At 45.6% G+C, this 15,726-nt stretch overlaps 1 protein-coding gene across 1 annotated transcript; it reads right to left on the reverse strand.

Annotated features, from left to right (window-relative positions):
- Positions 1-10,165: 10,165 nt before the first annotated feature.
- Positions 10,166-13,463, reverse strand: ppiaa (peptidylprolyl isomerase Aa (cyclophilin A)). Its single transcript, XM_031750219.2, has 4 exons — positions 13,306-13,463; positions 11,723-11,842; positions 11,438-11,610; positions 10,166-10,545 (listed from the first exon to the last, which is right to left on the reverse strand). Exons 1-4 carry the CDS (start codon positions 13,372-13,374, stop codon positions 10,413-10,415), a joined length of 495 nt encoding a protein of 164 aa, XP_031606079.1. The 5' UTR covers positions 13,375-13,463; the 3' UTR covers positions 10,166-10,412.
- Positions 13,464-15,726: the final 2,263 nt, after the last annotated feature.

Genomic DNA, 15,726 nt, shown 5'->3' on the forward strand with positions numbered 1-15,726 from the left:
TCCTCTTGTTTTGCATAGATATACTGAACAACATACAAAGCATAATATATAAAATAACATCTACCTGAGTTTTTCTTTGAAAGAAGCTTCTTATGTCCATTGTTGTGTTCATCAGTACACAATTGAAACCGATTTAGAGTTTGTTTAGCCGTGGAGGGTAACAACTGAAAATATGAAATGTAGGCTAAGACTCTCTAAAAAATCAGCATTGTTGTTCGGCTTTTTATTTATCCATTTGTTGATTCACTCGAAGAGCAAGTAACGCAACCAACTGATCAGTTTGATATCAATCTTTTGTGATACACCGTCATATTTACATTATTAGTTCAGTACGAATGATTTGCTTTGGTACCTGGTCAAACTTAAGCTGTCCTCTGTCTGCAGCAAACTCGCAGGCAGCAGCTTCCCCCTCGCTCACATGCGTGCTGTGCTCAGTCACCTAGTGCCTGAGCTCGGATCATACCAAAATTAGGGGGAATTTACGACGGTGCCCCATGCTTCTGAAAAAATGACCCGGGCTTAAGCCCAGTAAGCCACCCCCCCGCTCCGCTGATGGTTGACTCCAAATCTCCCGAACACTATGTCGATTTGAGAACGGAAGACCGAAACAGCGAGACCAAGACCGAGACAAGACAAAAGTCCGTCGAGACCAAGACAAGACCAAGACAAAAGTCCATCGAGACCAAGACCGAGACCAAGACAAAAGTCCGTCGAGACCAAGACGAGACCAAGACCACGTAAAAGGTCTCGAGACCAAGACCGGTCTCGAGACATCCAACTCTACTTACAACTGGGCTCGTCAGGCACTCTTCTTGGCTGCAGTGGTTATTATTATATTTACATGCTTCCAGCTCCCGTTTTTGCTCCGTGACAGCTCGGACTTTTCCTTTCTCTCCCTCCCTCGCTCACAGACACATAACGTGTATGGCAGTCCATTCTCGCTGCAGCACGGACTACACTGCCCATGAGGCTACATTCTTTAGGGCCATGCCTGTAGCATTCTGCCTTTTAGCTTAGCACAACAACAACAACAAAAAAGAGCTCTCTCACCCAGGAAACACGCAGAGAGAGAGAGAGCGTCACCCTGTAACCATGGCAACCGTAACGCTGCCGCCTGGAACAACATTACGTAGCTGTCTAACAAACCCAAACAGTCCTGACCCGCGAAAATTTGAAACAGGGAAGTACCGCCGTGTAATCCATTTATTTCAACAAAGTAACTGTATTCTGAATACCACCTTTTTAAACGGTAACTGTAACGGAATACAGTTACTCATATTTTGTATTCTAAATACGTAACGGCGGTACATGTATTCCGTTACTCCCCAACACTGATTACTAAACATACTTGAACATACTAAAACATATATGCAACTGTGTGTTAGAAAACTAAATATATAATTGAAGTAAATGGAGACTTAACAAAAGGAACTAACAGGAAACATTAATATATGCATACAAACTATTCAAATGTTACTTTGATAATATAACAAAACACCAATCAGATAATATTTTAAATTTGTAGAGAGAATTATTTTTTTTAATTCATAATAAATAATAGAATAAAACACAACAGATGTGTCAGAACCTTTGATAGTTATTGCACACAAACAGGCTGCAGCTGGTTATCAGATAAGTATTAAATTAAATGATGCTTTTTAAGCAGTGTAGTGCAAATTAAATGAGCCAAACTGTAACAGCTTTAGAGAACTCTGGCTAATTTTCAGTATTTTCCTCCATGCAAAAGTAAATAGTTGAAGTGATTTCAATGTAATACTGAAAAAGTGCACTGTATAATAAAACTAAAACATTTTGATAAAGTATAAAAATGTAAACAGGTAATACAAAGTGTCAACTCCATGGCCATTTACAATCTATTTGAAGTCACACGTGCAGTTCTTGCAGTAGAGGTTATTACAGAGTCCTGTTTTAATGTCCTCTGCTTTTTTAACACATGAAAAATTCTTATTTGCCACATCCACAAACCCCTTACATCCATCCATCGTAGCCATTAAACCAGTGGTTGTATCTCAAAACAAGGAGCTTCTCAAATTTCTCATCAGAGTCTGTTCCTCTTTGGAGAGAAGACGAGCTTCCCAAGGCTACAGTCTTTCTATTCGGGCACTGGATGGCGTAGCTCCATTGTATCTGAGTGAAATATTCTTTATCAGTGTGTATGTATTCAGAGTCCATTCCATGTGATCCTGATTTGAAATAATCTATGACTTGACTTTCTGCAGCAGCAGCAGAGGTGTCGTGGCATGTTGGTGTGCTGGTACCTGCTCGTTGGTCTTTGTCAAGGACAACCTTCCGACACTCTGCCAGCAGACTTGCCTTGGTCTTGTCCTTCACACACTGGCCTGCACACACCACATTATATATCATGTGCATCTTTAAAAATATATTGCATTTGACATTTTTCATAATTGTTCTTTTTAAAGTACATGGTTTCTGTTCTTTCTTTACAGCAAAAGGTCTGCTCTGAGTCATACAACTCTAAATGGTAAATGGTAAATGGCCTGTATTTATATAGCGCTTTAACAGTCCCTAAGGACCCCAAAGCGCTTTACATATCCAGTCATCCACCCATTCACACACACATTCACACACTGGTGATGGCAAGCTACGTTGTAGCCACAGCCGCCCTGGGGCGCACTGACAGAGGCGTAGAATAAGATGTATGAACTAACAATATGCATTTTCCATCCATATGTATAAAATGCAATTGTTGGGTAATTGGTTAAAACCAAAAGTTCTTACTGTGTAACTGCCTCTGGAAGATTTTCAAGAATTTGCAGGCTACTGCTAAACTCCAGGGTCTTAAACATCCATGTCTCCAGTGTGGGTAGGAGTGTCCCATCAAAAGTGTTGTCTTCTCCCTGAAGAATGTCCAGGGCTGCTGTAAGTGGCCTCGTGACAGTGAAGAACTCCCTGAGTACTGCACTGTACTGCACGCACACAGAGCGATGTTCCCGCTCTGTCATGGCTGTGAGCTCAAACTTGAAGAAATGGTAAATGGCCTGCATTTGTATAGCGCTTTACTCAGTCCCTAAGGACCCCAAAGCACTTTACACTACATTCAGTCATTCACCCATTCACACACACATTCACACACACTCACACACACTCACACACACACACACACACACACACACTCACACACACATTCACACACTGGCGATGGCAAGCTACATTGCAGCCACAGCTGCCCTGGGGCGCACTGACAGAAGAAGATGGTGTTCAGCTCAACCACAGATCTCACAGATTCGAGCCAGGGAATCATAAAATGAATTCCATCTTGTCGTGCAAAGAACGAGCAGTTTCTTTCCAATAACACCATCCACTGTCTCTGCAGCCACTGTTGAACGACTGGCCTTGTTCCATAACCCTGTGCACTCTGTGGTAGCACTTCTGTATACCGTTTTTGTTTCTGGCTGTGAAAGTAGCCACTTGTCATTATCATCACCAACACTGGTTTTACGGCATCGTTCATGTTTGTAAAAGTTACTCATCCTCATCATTCTCAGAGTCGTCCTCCTCAACTGGCTGGTACTTTTTGAAGACCTTGACAAAATTAAAGCCATTGTCCGTCACAGTTGATGTTATTTTGTGGGATATGCCATAGTGTGAGTGAATATTGTCGAACTCAACAGCAATATTATCATGCGTATGGCGACCCTTGAATCTTCTGCATGCCAGTGCTGCTTTTTTTCTCTGCATGCTGTGTGGATTTATCCAATGTGCTGTGACACCAAGATAGCTTTTATTATATGCAGTCCAGATGTCTGCTGTAGAGACATATTCTAACTCATTAAATGTCTTTTTAAGCTCGACATTCATTTTAGCATACTCGGTGTCTATGTATTTGGAAAAAGTCTTTCTGCGTGCCGGGCCGACCCCTCCTCTTGCTGATATCTTGGCAATAAGAGACTTGATGGAATCCGACTGTTGGTAAAGACACTCACTGACATACCTGTTATCAGTCTGTTTAATTCAGCCTGTGTCACAGATGTTTGTGGAGAAGAGAAATCAAGCTTAGACTACTTGGATCGCGCCGCTCCATCTCCATTGTTCGCTGAGCTCACGTTAGCCTCACCTGGGTTTGGACTGTGCCTGCTAGCATCAACACCATCGTTCTTGGCGACCAGTTTTGTTGAAGCATGTGACGGTGAGCTTCGTAAGATTCGAATTGCTTACAACTGATGTGGAAAAGCACTTTGCTCCAGGCCATAAGTCACATTTCACATACAGATTCTTGCCTTTTCTCTCTTTGAGTGAAAAGTAACGTCTGTACCTCCTCTTAAAAAATGCTACCTTCGAATTATCCGCGCTCTCCATGACTTTTGTTACTGTGCTTATCTGTTTGTATGTGAACATACGCCCAAGTCTACCTCTGATTGGTTTTCCATGACTACTTTACTTTTACTCAGCCAATCAGCAGCACTCGTGCGATTGTTTTGCCCTCCTAGCTCACAGCAAGCGGAAGACGACTTCAACCGTGTGAAAAATAGTGACACGTCTGCATCGCATTTTCCTGTTAGTAACGGTAACGGCATTGTAACAATAGAAATAGTAATTAGTTAGATTACTCATTACTGAAAAAAGTAACGCCATTATTCCCAGCACTGTTGGTGTCTATACGTAATTTCCCTTCATAACACCTGTAAGGGGGGATGATGACTTTTTAATTTACCTGGATTAAAATGTGCATTATTAGGGGGCGGGGCCACTGTGTAGGCTGTAAAATTGGATGTTTAACGTGGCGGTCTGTGGGGACTGACTCAGACCACACCCATGTTTCCATTTTAATTCTGAAAACTCTCTGGCCATATAAAAACACACACAGAAAAAGAGTGCGTCATAGTGATGGCCGATGATGTAACCCTCACCGTGAAGAAATGCTGGCCAATCAGAAGGCCACAAACAATAACTCTGATATCTCGAAAAATCTTTCAGCACTTTTCCCAAAGCTCAGTGATCCAAAACGTCACATGCATATAGAGATTGAAAATGTGATGTGTCATTCCGGGGTAAAACCGCAAAGGATTCTGGGAACGAGTGGCAAGTGGTACTAGCACACGCTGCCTTTCACATGAAAACAGTCACACAGCCATAAAAAGAAACACAAAAATGGCAAGAAGCTGTTGTATTATTAAGGCAAGACAAGGCAAGTTTATTTATATAGCACAATTCAACAACAAGGTAATTCAAAGTGCTTTACAGAGACATTAAAAACAAAATAGATAAAAAGCATGATTTAAAATTGATTAAGACAAGCAAGCAAACAAACAAACAAACAAAACAGTATATAAAATCAAAAATCAAAACAGTAGATAAAATCAGTAGTTAAAAAGTAGGTTTTGAAATTTAAACTTAAGTGTGGATTTGGTGCTTTATTCAAAAGCAGCTGAGAACAGGTGAGTCTTCAACCTGGATTTAAATAAACTGAGTGTTTCAGCTGATCTGAGGCTTTCTGGGAGTTTGTTCCAGATATAAGGAGCATAAAAGCTGAATGCAGCTTCTCCGTGTCTGGTTCTGACTCTGGGAACTGATAAAAGACCGGATCCAGATGACCTGAGGGATCTGGAAGGTTCATACTGGGTCAGGAGGTCACTGATGTATTTCGGTCCTAAACCATTCAGAGCTTTATAGACTAGCATCAGAACTTTAAAGTCTATCCTCTGACGGACAGGCAGCCAGTGTAAAGACCTCAGAGCTGGACTGATGTGGTCCACTTTTTGGTCTTAGTGAGGACTCGAGCAGCAGAGTTCTGAATGAGCTGTAGTTGTCTGACTGATTTTTAGGTAGACCTGTAAAGATGCTGTTACAGTAATCAAGCCTACTAAAGATGAATGCATGGACTAGTTTTTCCAGGTCCTGTTGAGACATCAGATCTTTTATCCTTGAAATATTCTTGAGGTGATAGTAAGCTGATTTTGTTATTGTCTTAATGTGTTTTTCTAAGTTTAGGTCTGCATCCATCACTACACCCAAATTTCTTGCCTGGTTTGTGGTTTTTAGGTGTATAGATTGAAGTTCTCTGGTGACCTGTAATCGTTTTTCTTTGACTCCAAAGACTATTACTTCAGTTTTGTTTTTGTTTAGCTGGAGAAAATTGTGGCACAGCCAGTCATTAATTTCCTCAATGCATTTACCAAGAGCCTGTACAGGGCCTCGGTCTCCTGGTGACATTGTGATATATATTTGTGTGTCATCTGCGTAGCTATGATAGTTTATTTTGTTGTTCTTTATAATCTGTGCCAGTGGGAGCATGTAAATGTTAAACAGAAGGGGTCCCAAGATGGAACCTTGGGGAACTCCACATGTGATACTTGTCTGCTCAGATGTGAAGTTACCTATTGATACAAAGTATTTCCTGTTTTCTAAGTATGTTTTGAACCAGTTTAGTACAGTTCCTGAAAGACCTGCCCAGTTCTCCAGTCGTTTGAGTAATATGTTGTGGTCAACTGTATCAAATGCTGCACTGAGATCCAGTAAAACTAAGACTGACATTGTTCCACTGTCTGTGTTCAGACATATGTCATTAAACACTTTGGTCAGAGCGGTTTCAGTGCTGTGGTTCTGTCTAAAACCTGACTGGAAGGCATCATAGCAGTTATTCTGTGTTAAGAAGTAATTGAGCTGTTGAGAAACTACTTTTTCAATGATCTTACTTAAAAATGGGAGATTTGAGATCGGCCTGTAGTTATTCATTTGTGTCTTGTCAAGATTGTCTTTTTTCAGTATAGGTTTTATTACAGCAGTTTTTAGTGATTCTGGAAACACACCTGATATTAAAGAAAAGTTTACTATCTGTAACAGGTCTGACTCCAAAGTCTTTGTGACCTTTTTGAAAAAACTTGTTGTCAGGACATCTAAACAGCAAGAGGAGGAGTTCAGTTGACCTAAGATGTCCTCCAGGTCTTTGCTGTTAATAGGGTGAAACTGTTTGATGGTGTTTAAACAGTTTTTCGGTGGACACAGTACATATCCTGGATCTGCTGTTGATGTACCAATTGCTTGTCTAATCTTTTGGATTTTTTCTGTGAAGAATTTGGCAAAGTCATTGCAGGCCATGGTCGAATGAAGTTCAGCTGCCACTGACACAGGAGGGTTTGTCAGCCTGTCAACTGTAGAAAATAAGACCCGAGCATTATGACTGTTTTTGGTGATGATGTCAGAGAAGTAGGACCTCCTTGCACTCCTCAGTTGTAAATTATAATTGTGAAGTTTCTCTTTATAGATGTCATAATGAACCTGGAGGTTTGTTTTTCTCCATCTGCGCTCAGCTTTCCTACACTCTCTTTTTTCATTTTTCACCAGTGTGGAGTTTCTCCATGGAGACTTCTTCCTTCCAGAGATAACCTTCACTAACTGCAATAGCCGGTCGCATGACAGCCACGGGAAGCCGACGGGTAAAGAGATCAGGTTTTATCGGATTACGTCGTGGAAGAGAAATTGTTTATGTTTCCGAAGTAACAAAGAGCCGATGGATGGCCTGGATTGCAGCCATTCAAAGACCAAATATAACGTCCCAGAACACTCCAGCTCACATGTTAGTCTGCTCCAAGCATTTCCACAAAGGTAAGTCTTCTGTTGTAGTTATTACGTAATTTATCATAACATAATTGTTGATGTAGGTTACAATAATAATATTGATTTGAATTGAATTCGCTGCGCTATGCTGCTTTGTTCACTGTGGCTTTGCGGGCTAATGTTTGTTGTGTTTTGTAGGAAAACCAGCCTACAAAATGCTGGAATGCGATCCAGACTGGGCACCTCTATCAACCTGGGTCAGACCGAGTTTAAAGCTGCTACCACAGCCAGATTTGATCGGTTAAGAGAGAGAGCGAGATCAAAACAGCCACGAAACGTCCCGCATATATGTGCCCAAGGGTTGTATTGAAGCAATCAAGTGATGAATAACTGTTTTCCAGTATGTTGTTTTGCAATGTTGGTATTTTTTTTTTGCATTGTTGATTTGTTTTTCACCAAAGCAGCTAATAAAGCATGATGGATTTTTACAATTTTGCCTCTTTCTTGTAAGATTCTATAATAGAATGAAACAATAATGCCAGTTAGAAATAAAGACAATAAATTGAATGAATTACGAAACACTCATTTTATTTCTATTAGATCTGAAAATGTTGTGTAATACTACAACCTGAAACCACAAATAGATGCGTTGGCCTGTACAGGAGATAAAGGAAAGAAACAGCTGTGAAATGGAATAGTCCAAATCACCAAAGTAAACTGGACCTGGGCTTGTTGGAGGGATCTGAAGTTAATAAACATCTTGTGAGTGTCTGCACTCACACTTAGGACCATATAATAATAAATATGTGCGTGATGAAAGTTGGGCAGCACGCTAACGTCCTTACTCCACTCTGTATGCTCGTATGGGTCTGACCCCTTCACTCGTTTGATTTTTTCCTCCTACTTTTTTTTTTGCCTTTTCGTCAAGTCTGTCTTTGTACGGACCTGCCGTGTTCTCGGTCGTTTTGTACATAACTGTTTTTGGAGCAAATAAAATGCAAGTAGGGATTAAAACCGCAGAATTAATGATTACCGGTGCTGGAAATACTTGCGCTTGATGCAGTGTTTTGATTTTGTTGCCATTTGTACCCACAATGCAATGCGCGAAAGTCACATGGTCTGTCAATCTCTATAGACGCACCTCACTCTGTGAACCAGCCTCTGCTGGACATTTGAGGAACTGTAGCTGTTGCTGCTTCCTGTGTGTCAGTGTGGAGGCAAACAGCAGCAACAAGTTCAGACCATTGACTGTAGAAAACAGTCAATGGTTCAAACTAATGCAGGTTAAACTGCACACCTGAGGCTTTTATCCTCAGCACGCACACAGAGCTCGCCTCTGACGCAGAGCAAACTAAACTCTGAGCCGATGTTTACCGAACGCGTCGACGAGCATTTACAGAGCGCACACGACCTCTCTGGGTCTGCACAGAAAAGCAGCAGGGTCCAAACCCAGAGTTCATCCTGACACGTTCATCAGCTGACGCCTCACCTCTCACTAACCCCGATCCACCTCGATGATCTAAAAGTCACTGCGTTCAGTTTTTTCTCTCGAACATGCTCTGAAGGCGGGGCTTTGATCAGGTCTGATTGGCTAACACAGCAATATTTATTAATTTACTGATCAATCGCTCTTCATCCACAGCAACAAAGCTGAAGTGCTCCCTCTGCTGGTTATATGAAACTCTATTCATGGACACCTGTGGGTTGTCTTTGTGCGTGTGGATCACAGGTGTTGTAACGACACCTCAACAGCACCTTCAGAAATATATTTAGTGATGATGTGTTCAACATCTGAATGATGTCAGCAGATCCCGTGTAGGTGTTTTAACACATCAGTGCTTACCCTCAGCCTCTAGCACACACCTTTGGTATCAATTAAAAAACTTGGGTGTCCACGCCGCCCACCAATGACACCTGATGTGTGCCCGGGGCAGCTGAGGTTTACGACACAAAGAACCACAATGGTTTGAGTGAACACTGAAGTTACCTGGATATACCAAACACCTGCTTCCTGGTGGAGGCTCTGCTCGAGCACGTTCAGAGTTAAAATCTCCAGTTTCTTTTATATGAGAGCATCAGCAGTCAGTCATCAGGTGTGAGGCCTGGAGCTGCTCCACCTGCAGTCACACACCTGTGGGTTCTCACCACAGCGATACACGTTATTGGTCTTTCTACACTGCTGCACGCGCATACACACACACACACACACACACACACACACACAGAGCACGGGGCCACATGCTCACTGAACCGCTGTGACCAACTGACTTTAACCTTGCGTTTCTGTGATGAGTGCAGCGCTCTGTGTTGGCTCCGCCCTCCTGTTCAGGTGTAGTTCCACAGCTTTACCAGCAGGTGTCACTTGTTAACAATTTAAAAAGGCCTGCACCAGTAAGAGTAATCAGATTACACACCAATCACCCACACAGCTCAGCAGAAACTCTCCAGATTTACTGTTAGAACACATTTCACAGTGACATCACTTCCTGTCATGGCTCAGGTGAAATTTTATTGCTGAAGTTCAGAACAACGTCTGCCCTTTTTAAATGTAATTTAAAACGGCCACGCTGCTTGTGAGGGTGGCAGCATGCGAACGGCGAGCTTTGAGACTCAAACATCACAACACACATTTCAATTGTCAAGGCATCGTTTGTTTTATTCTCTTTGATTTAACGAAAAACCGTCAAGACTTTGTGGAAAAACGTTAATGCAAAAGAAACTTCCAAAAGGCAAAGTCACAAATGCAGCAACATGATTTAACAGAATAAAAAAGGGGGCGGGGCAGAGGGGGATCAGGTGGATCTCCATCAATAGGAATGTTGAATGGTGGAGGGGTGGAGCCTAAACAGGGAGCAGCTACAGGGCGGGCGGCGAGCTCAGAGCTGCCCGCAGTTGGCGATGATAACCTTGCCCGTGGGTTTCCCACTGTTGGTGCCGTAGTTCTCCATCTTCTTCACCACTTCCAGCCCCGAGACCACGCTGCCGAACACCACGTGCTTCCCATCCAGCCTGTGGGTGGAGAGAGCACCGTCAGGACACAGTAAGACAAAAAAAAAACAAAACAAAAACAAAAGGACAGGATCCTTGAGGAAACTAGCAGACCACGCCACCAAATGCATCGTAAAACTGTCTGCGCGCCACGACACGCCCTGACTAAACACTGCTTGGAGAGATTTAAATCTAAACGTGGGGGCGTCGTCTCCTCTCAGGGCCGCCCCGTGATGTCAACCACAGCGGGTTCACTGCAGCCATAACCAGCAGTCACCTGAAGAGGGAGTGAGTGACACGCAGAACAAGTGTGCTGTGAGGAGGATCTGCTGACCGACGCCGAGACGCTCTGAGTACATGAGAACGATTCCCCGTGCAGCCAGAGCCAAGCCCACGGACGGGGTTACCGTGTGGGTCAGTCCTGTTTGTGTCTGCAGGCTGAGTTTGGGTTTCCACCACGTGCAGTCCCCTCCCACCCCTTCGCAGGTTTAAACCACGACGACACACTAACAGCGGTTTTAGATCAGCGCTTTCGTTGCTCGAGCTCTTTGTGAGATTAAACCTCGTTTGCAGCCATGACCGTGGGCCGAGCCGCGCGGTTAGAGGTCATTCCTGTTCATCGTTACCGTCTCAGACGTTAGAATCACTTTATTATGTTCTATAAACATTTTATTCTGAGCAGTTTTACTTCAGGTTTAACTCAAAGACTAAAACGGCGTCATGTTTGACGGACTCCCAGCTCCCGGAGGCTGATGACGACATCATCTAACCATTACCTCTGGTCATTTGATAAAATGCTCCAGCACACAACCCAGAGCAGGAATATTACATCTCATCAGTGCCGATGGATCACTTCACACCAGCGCGGGTCTGACTTCCTGTCTGTGAAGCGTGGGCCCGAGCGTGTACGTACCATGCCGTCTTTTCGGTGCAGATGAAGAACTGGGACCCGTTGGTGTTGGGGCCGGCGTTGGCCATGGACAGGATGCCGGGGCCGGTGTGTGTCAGGCTGAAGTTCTCATCTGCGAACTTGTTGCCATAGATGGACTTTCCTCCGGTTCCGTTGTGGTTTGTGAAATCGCCGCCCTATGACATCAGAGGCACGTTACAGATCATATGTTCAAACAGGTAAAGAGTACTGTAGCGTCTTATTAATTCTGCTCTCACTTCCTCTATAGAACCTGCACTTTGAGCTCACCTGGCACATAAACCGTGGGATGACGCGGTGGAAGCTGGATCCCTTGTAGCCGAATCCCTTCTCCCCGGTGCAGAGGGCGCGGAAGTTCTCAGCAGTCTTGGGCACCACATCAGCACGGAGCTGCAGGAACAAAGTTCAGAGAGAGGGAAGGGATGACTTTGATCTCGAGACACCACCTCAGCTGGCAGCTCCTACATATGGTCGCCAGCCAAACCCTGGCGGTTTATCAGCCATGGTGAACTTTGCTCAGCCTTACAGCGGCCCGCTCCGTGGCACTGCAGGTAAACGTAGCCAGCATGGCCGACTTCTGCTCAGCCTGAGTGGAAGAGCTGCAGCACTGCGTCTGCAGGGCCCCCACAGCAGTGACGCCACCACGGAGGCATGACCAGAGGTGCAGCAGGGTGAGGTCTGCAACTGCTGCGCCTGCTCAGCAGAAACACAATCCGCACCTTCATCATTTATCCTCCATCTGCTGCGACCACCGGGAAGCTCCGGTTACCCCCCCAACCAACCCTGACAGGAATGCAGCTGGTCCCGGTTTGGGCCGTTTTTAACGCGTGCATTCTGGGAACGCCCATAACGTGCTGCTGCTACAAGCACAAAATGGCTGGACGGCTAGTACTGATGCTAGCTATTTTTAGCCTGCAGTTAACCCGGTTAAACAAACATAAGCCCGCCAACGAAGCGCCTCCATAAGCGGCAGTTCGGTTACGTAAGGTTAGGTTTTCACACCGGGAACAAAGGGCCACACGGTAACCCCACATCCGCGTCTCAACTCCCCTCCCCCCGCAGACCGCGTCAGCTCAGTGGAAGCTTCCAGAAGCAAACAGGGAACAGCGCAGTTAGCCTCGGTGGCTAACAGCCGCAGAACCGGCTACTCAAGTTTATCACACGAGCCTCAGAAAAAGCGTTTCCCCGCCCCCTTCACCTCACCTCACACAGGCGACAGTTCACCGACAGCAGCGCGGCTTTCCCGGGTCAGCGAAGGCCGCGCAGCCGCAACAAAGAGCCTGCAATAAATCTAGTATTAGCATCGCTCATTCGTCGGCGGGTAAACTACTCGCTCCGGGGGGCGCGGGCCCAGGCTGCGCCTCCATGTGACTCGAGTTTGAGCCATTTTCCGACCACTGCCAACCCGCTGGTCTCCAATCAACCGGGGACTAATGGCTGTGAGCAGACAGGCAGTCAAACCCGAGTCGGTCAGCCCCGGGACGCTGACATTGACACCAAAAATCACACTAGCTGCATTCTACGCGCTAACGGCGGCATCTGCAGACGGCCCCGGAGCGCCCCTCCGCGGCCCGTCAGCGCGCACCGAGCGGCGCTGGCGAGCAGCCACAAACACGTGCACACGGTCCCCCCATCACGCTCGTGACAGCTCGGCTAGCTGCTGTGATGCTACAAGGAAACGGGAGGCTTCCCCCAGCAGCTGAAGCCCGGTCCGCGGTGCCAGGAAGAGCCGTGGCAGAGGTGACTATCGGCACCCAGCAGCCGTTACTAACCACCGGCTAAATTCAGTAGCAGCAAGCCCCACCGACCCCCGGGATAAACAAACGGCCTGCGCACCGCAGCAGCGGCCTCACCTCCATCACGATCCGGCCCACGGGCGAGCCGTCAACGGTGATGTCGAAGAAAACTTTGGGGTTGGCCATTTCAGCAGGTCGAGCTGGAGACGAAGGACTGAGGAGTTTTCCGGCAAAAGGACTCAACGGACCACAAGGAACCGAAAAAGATGGAGGTCTGAGGATAAAATTTATATAAGACGCGAGTGGGCGGCCTGAAATCCCAGCGAACCAGTCAGTAACGCGGGATTATTTGATTGAAGCGTGTTTAATCCAATCAGCAGAGAGAATAGCGAAGGCTTTTCTCTAAGTGGACGAGCGAAGTTAACGGTGTGTTTGATTCGTATGTCGGGCCGACCCGCCCGAGCGGGGCTTGACTGTTGGGAAGGCTCCTGTCCTCGGAGCACCGCCCCGTCTCGGCGTCCAGTTTAGGGAAAAAGTGAATCTCTCGCGTGCCAAAGTAGCGCGCGCTACAAAAATAGACAACGCGAACATCCAATGGCAGCAGAGCACACGAGGTGGTGGGAGGAGTGAACGTCAAGTGTGGCAGCGGGAGCGTGCCGGGGGGTGGGGGGTGCGCGGTCACGCGGCCAGGGCGCGGTCCGGTGTTTCCTGCAGAGAGCGGAGTTACTCATCGTGGAAATTTACTGCGCGCGGACAAGTTCAGCTGCGCGAGCCGATAGAAGCTCGAGACGAGGTTCAGCTGCACAGCTCAGCGCGCAGACTCAGACTGAGCTACGTCACAGCTGCAGGAGGTTCATCAGGAAATCAGCTGTAAACAGTGACAGAGAGCGCGTGCACCACCGCAAACACACTGTAACAGTCTGATTAAAGGGTCAAATTCCCCCACACTGCTGTGCGAAAGTCCTGACCCCCCCTCATCAGTTGCGGGAAAATGTGAAACATGTAGTGATTCTGAATCACTACATGTTTCACATTTTGAATTTTGAAACATGTAGTGTTATATTCACTGACGTACCTGCAAACACAACATGAGCCTGACGGTGTGAGCAGCTCTGTGAGGGTCTTCAGGAACAGTTCTCATTGCAGGGAACAGAAGATGATTGGCTGAAGCTCCAGGTCATCTCTCCTGTGTCGGATGGATTCTTCCTCTTTCCTACAGATTTCAGATGCTACAGATACATTTTTAGGCCTCACACTTGTTCTTCCCAGATATACAAAGTTTTCAGCTCGCAGCTCTTTGGGACTCTGCTCACTGGTACAAAAATACTATTTTATGTTAAACTGTTATCAGTTTTCAGATTCAGCTAAAGAAATGGGAACAGGTGTGTTTGAGTGACAGGCAGTGTAAAGTGCACTCAGGTGTCTGTGCACACACAACACCGGCTCCTCGTCCAGTCAGGAGCCTTTGTGCTGCATGAATGATTCATAGGTCAGAGTTAAGAGGCTTAACGGGGAAAATCGTTCAGGTGCCGATGCCGCCGAGCTGCTGTTCAGCGAGCTATCGATCAGTGAACTTTAATGACCTTTCAACACATAGGTGCTGAGAGAGAGAGAGGGGCTTCCTGTTTAAAATCTTAAGGTCAGCTTTTCTCAAAAATAATGGAGCAGTGAATACCGGGAGAGGCCTCGAGGAATCAGTTCAACTAAGAAAGCCATCTGTGGGACAGGGAACAAAGACGCAGTGCTGTAAATGTGCTCCGTGTCCAGCAGTCACAGTAAAACCTGCAGAAACCTCGGCGCCCTCCACGCTGCCTCACAACAAATCAAGGCGTGCATGTGTGATCTCTTACAGTGCACTGGACTTCCTGTTCCCTGCACATAAGCTGATCGTGTTTCATTAACCGATATGAAATCTTATAAATCTTCACCTGCTCGATTTGTTCCCAGAATGTTTTTCCTGTGCTCACGTCCTTCATCAGGGAATTAAAAACTCACATATCTGGATTCAATCCTGGGCTCAGCTGTTTAAAAGATGTAATCTGGATACAAACCATCCCGTTGGGTAACCCAGCTTTTACAGGTTTCCAGTACTCTCACTGGGCTGCGGGGGGCGCCAAAACTCACAATATCAATGAAACTTCACTGAATCAGTGAAACTAAGTTTGATATTAATGGCTGTTTCTTTATCAGAGAATTCATCCTTTTATCCACAGCCATGTTTACCGTCCTCAGGTCATGTTAAGTAGCAGTCTGTCATTCTCTCCCCTGTTTATCAGCTCTAGTTTTTTGGTTATTATTTTTCCTGTGTCCTCCAGTCTCTAGCCTGGTGCTGGGATCGGGTAATCCTGAGTAATCCATACTCTAGGATTAAAAAAACTAAAACGTTACAAGATCGTATCCAATCACATAATCCCATTTTTCCCTTGAACAACCAGATTTCAGAACATGATCCTGACTGGATTAATTCTGCTTTTGAACCAACCGTGAAGATTATTTATTATAAAACTGAATTGTTAGATGCTAAAGCAGGTGGACCCA

The sequence above is a fragment of the Oreochromis aureus genome, linkage group 12, assembly GCF_013358895.1.
Source record: "Oreochromis aureus strain Israel breed Guangdong linkage group 12, ZZ_aureus, whole genome shotgun sequence".
In the NCBI taxonomy this organism is placed as follows: domain Eukaryota; kingdom Metazoa; phylum Chordata; class Actinopteri; order Cichliformes; family Cichlidae; genus Oreochromis; species Oreochromis aureus.

Coding starts and splice junctions, on each gene's coding strand:
- ppiaa (XM_031750219.2), bottom strand. CDS start 13,374: ATGGCCAACCCCAAAGTTTTCTTCGACATCACCGTTGACGGCTCGCCC. Junction 11,843..13,305: donor TGGGCCGGATCGTGATGGAG/GTGAGGCCGCTG, acceptor TTGTTCCTGCAG/CTCCGTGCTGATGTGGTGCC. Junction 11,611..11,722: donor TCCCACGGTTTATGTGCCAG/GTGAGCTCAAAG, acceptor CTGATGTCATAG/GGCGGCGATTTCACAAACCA.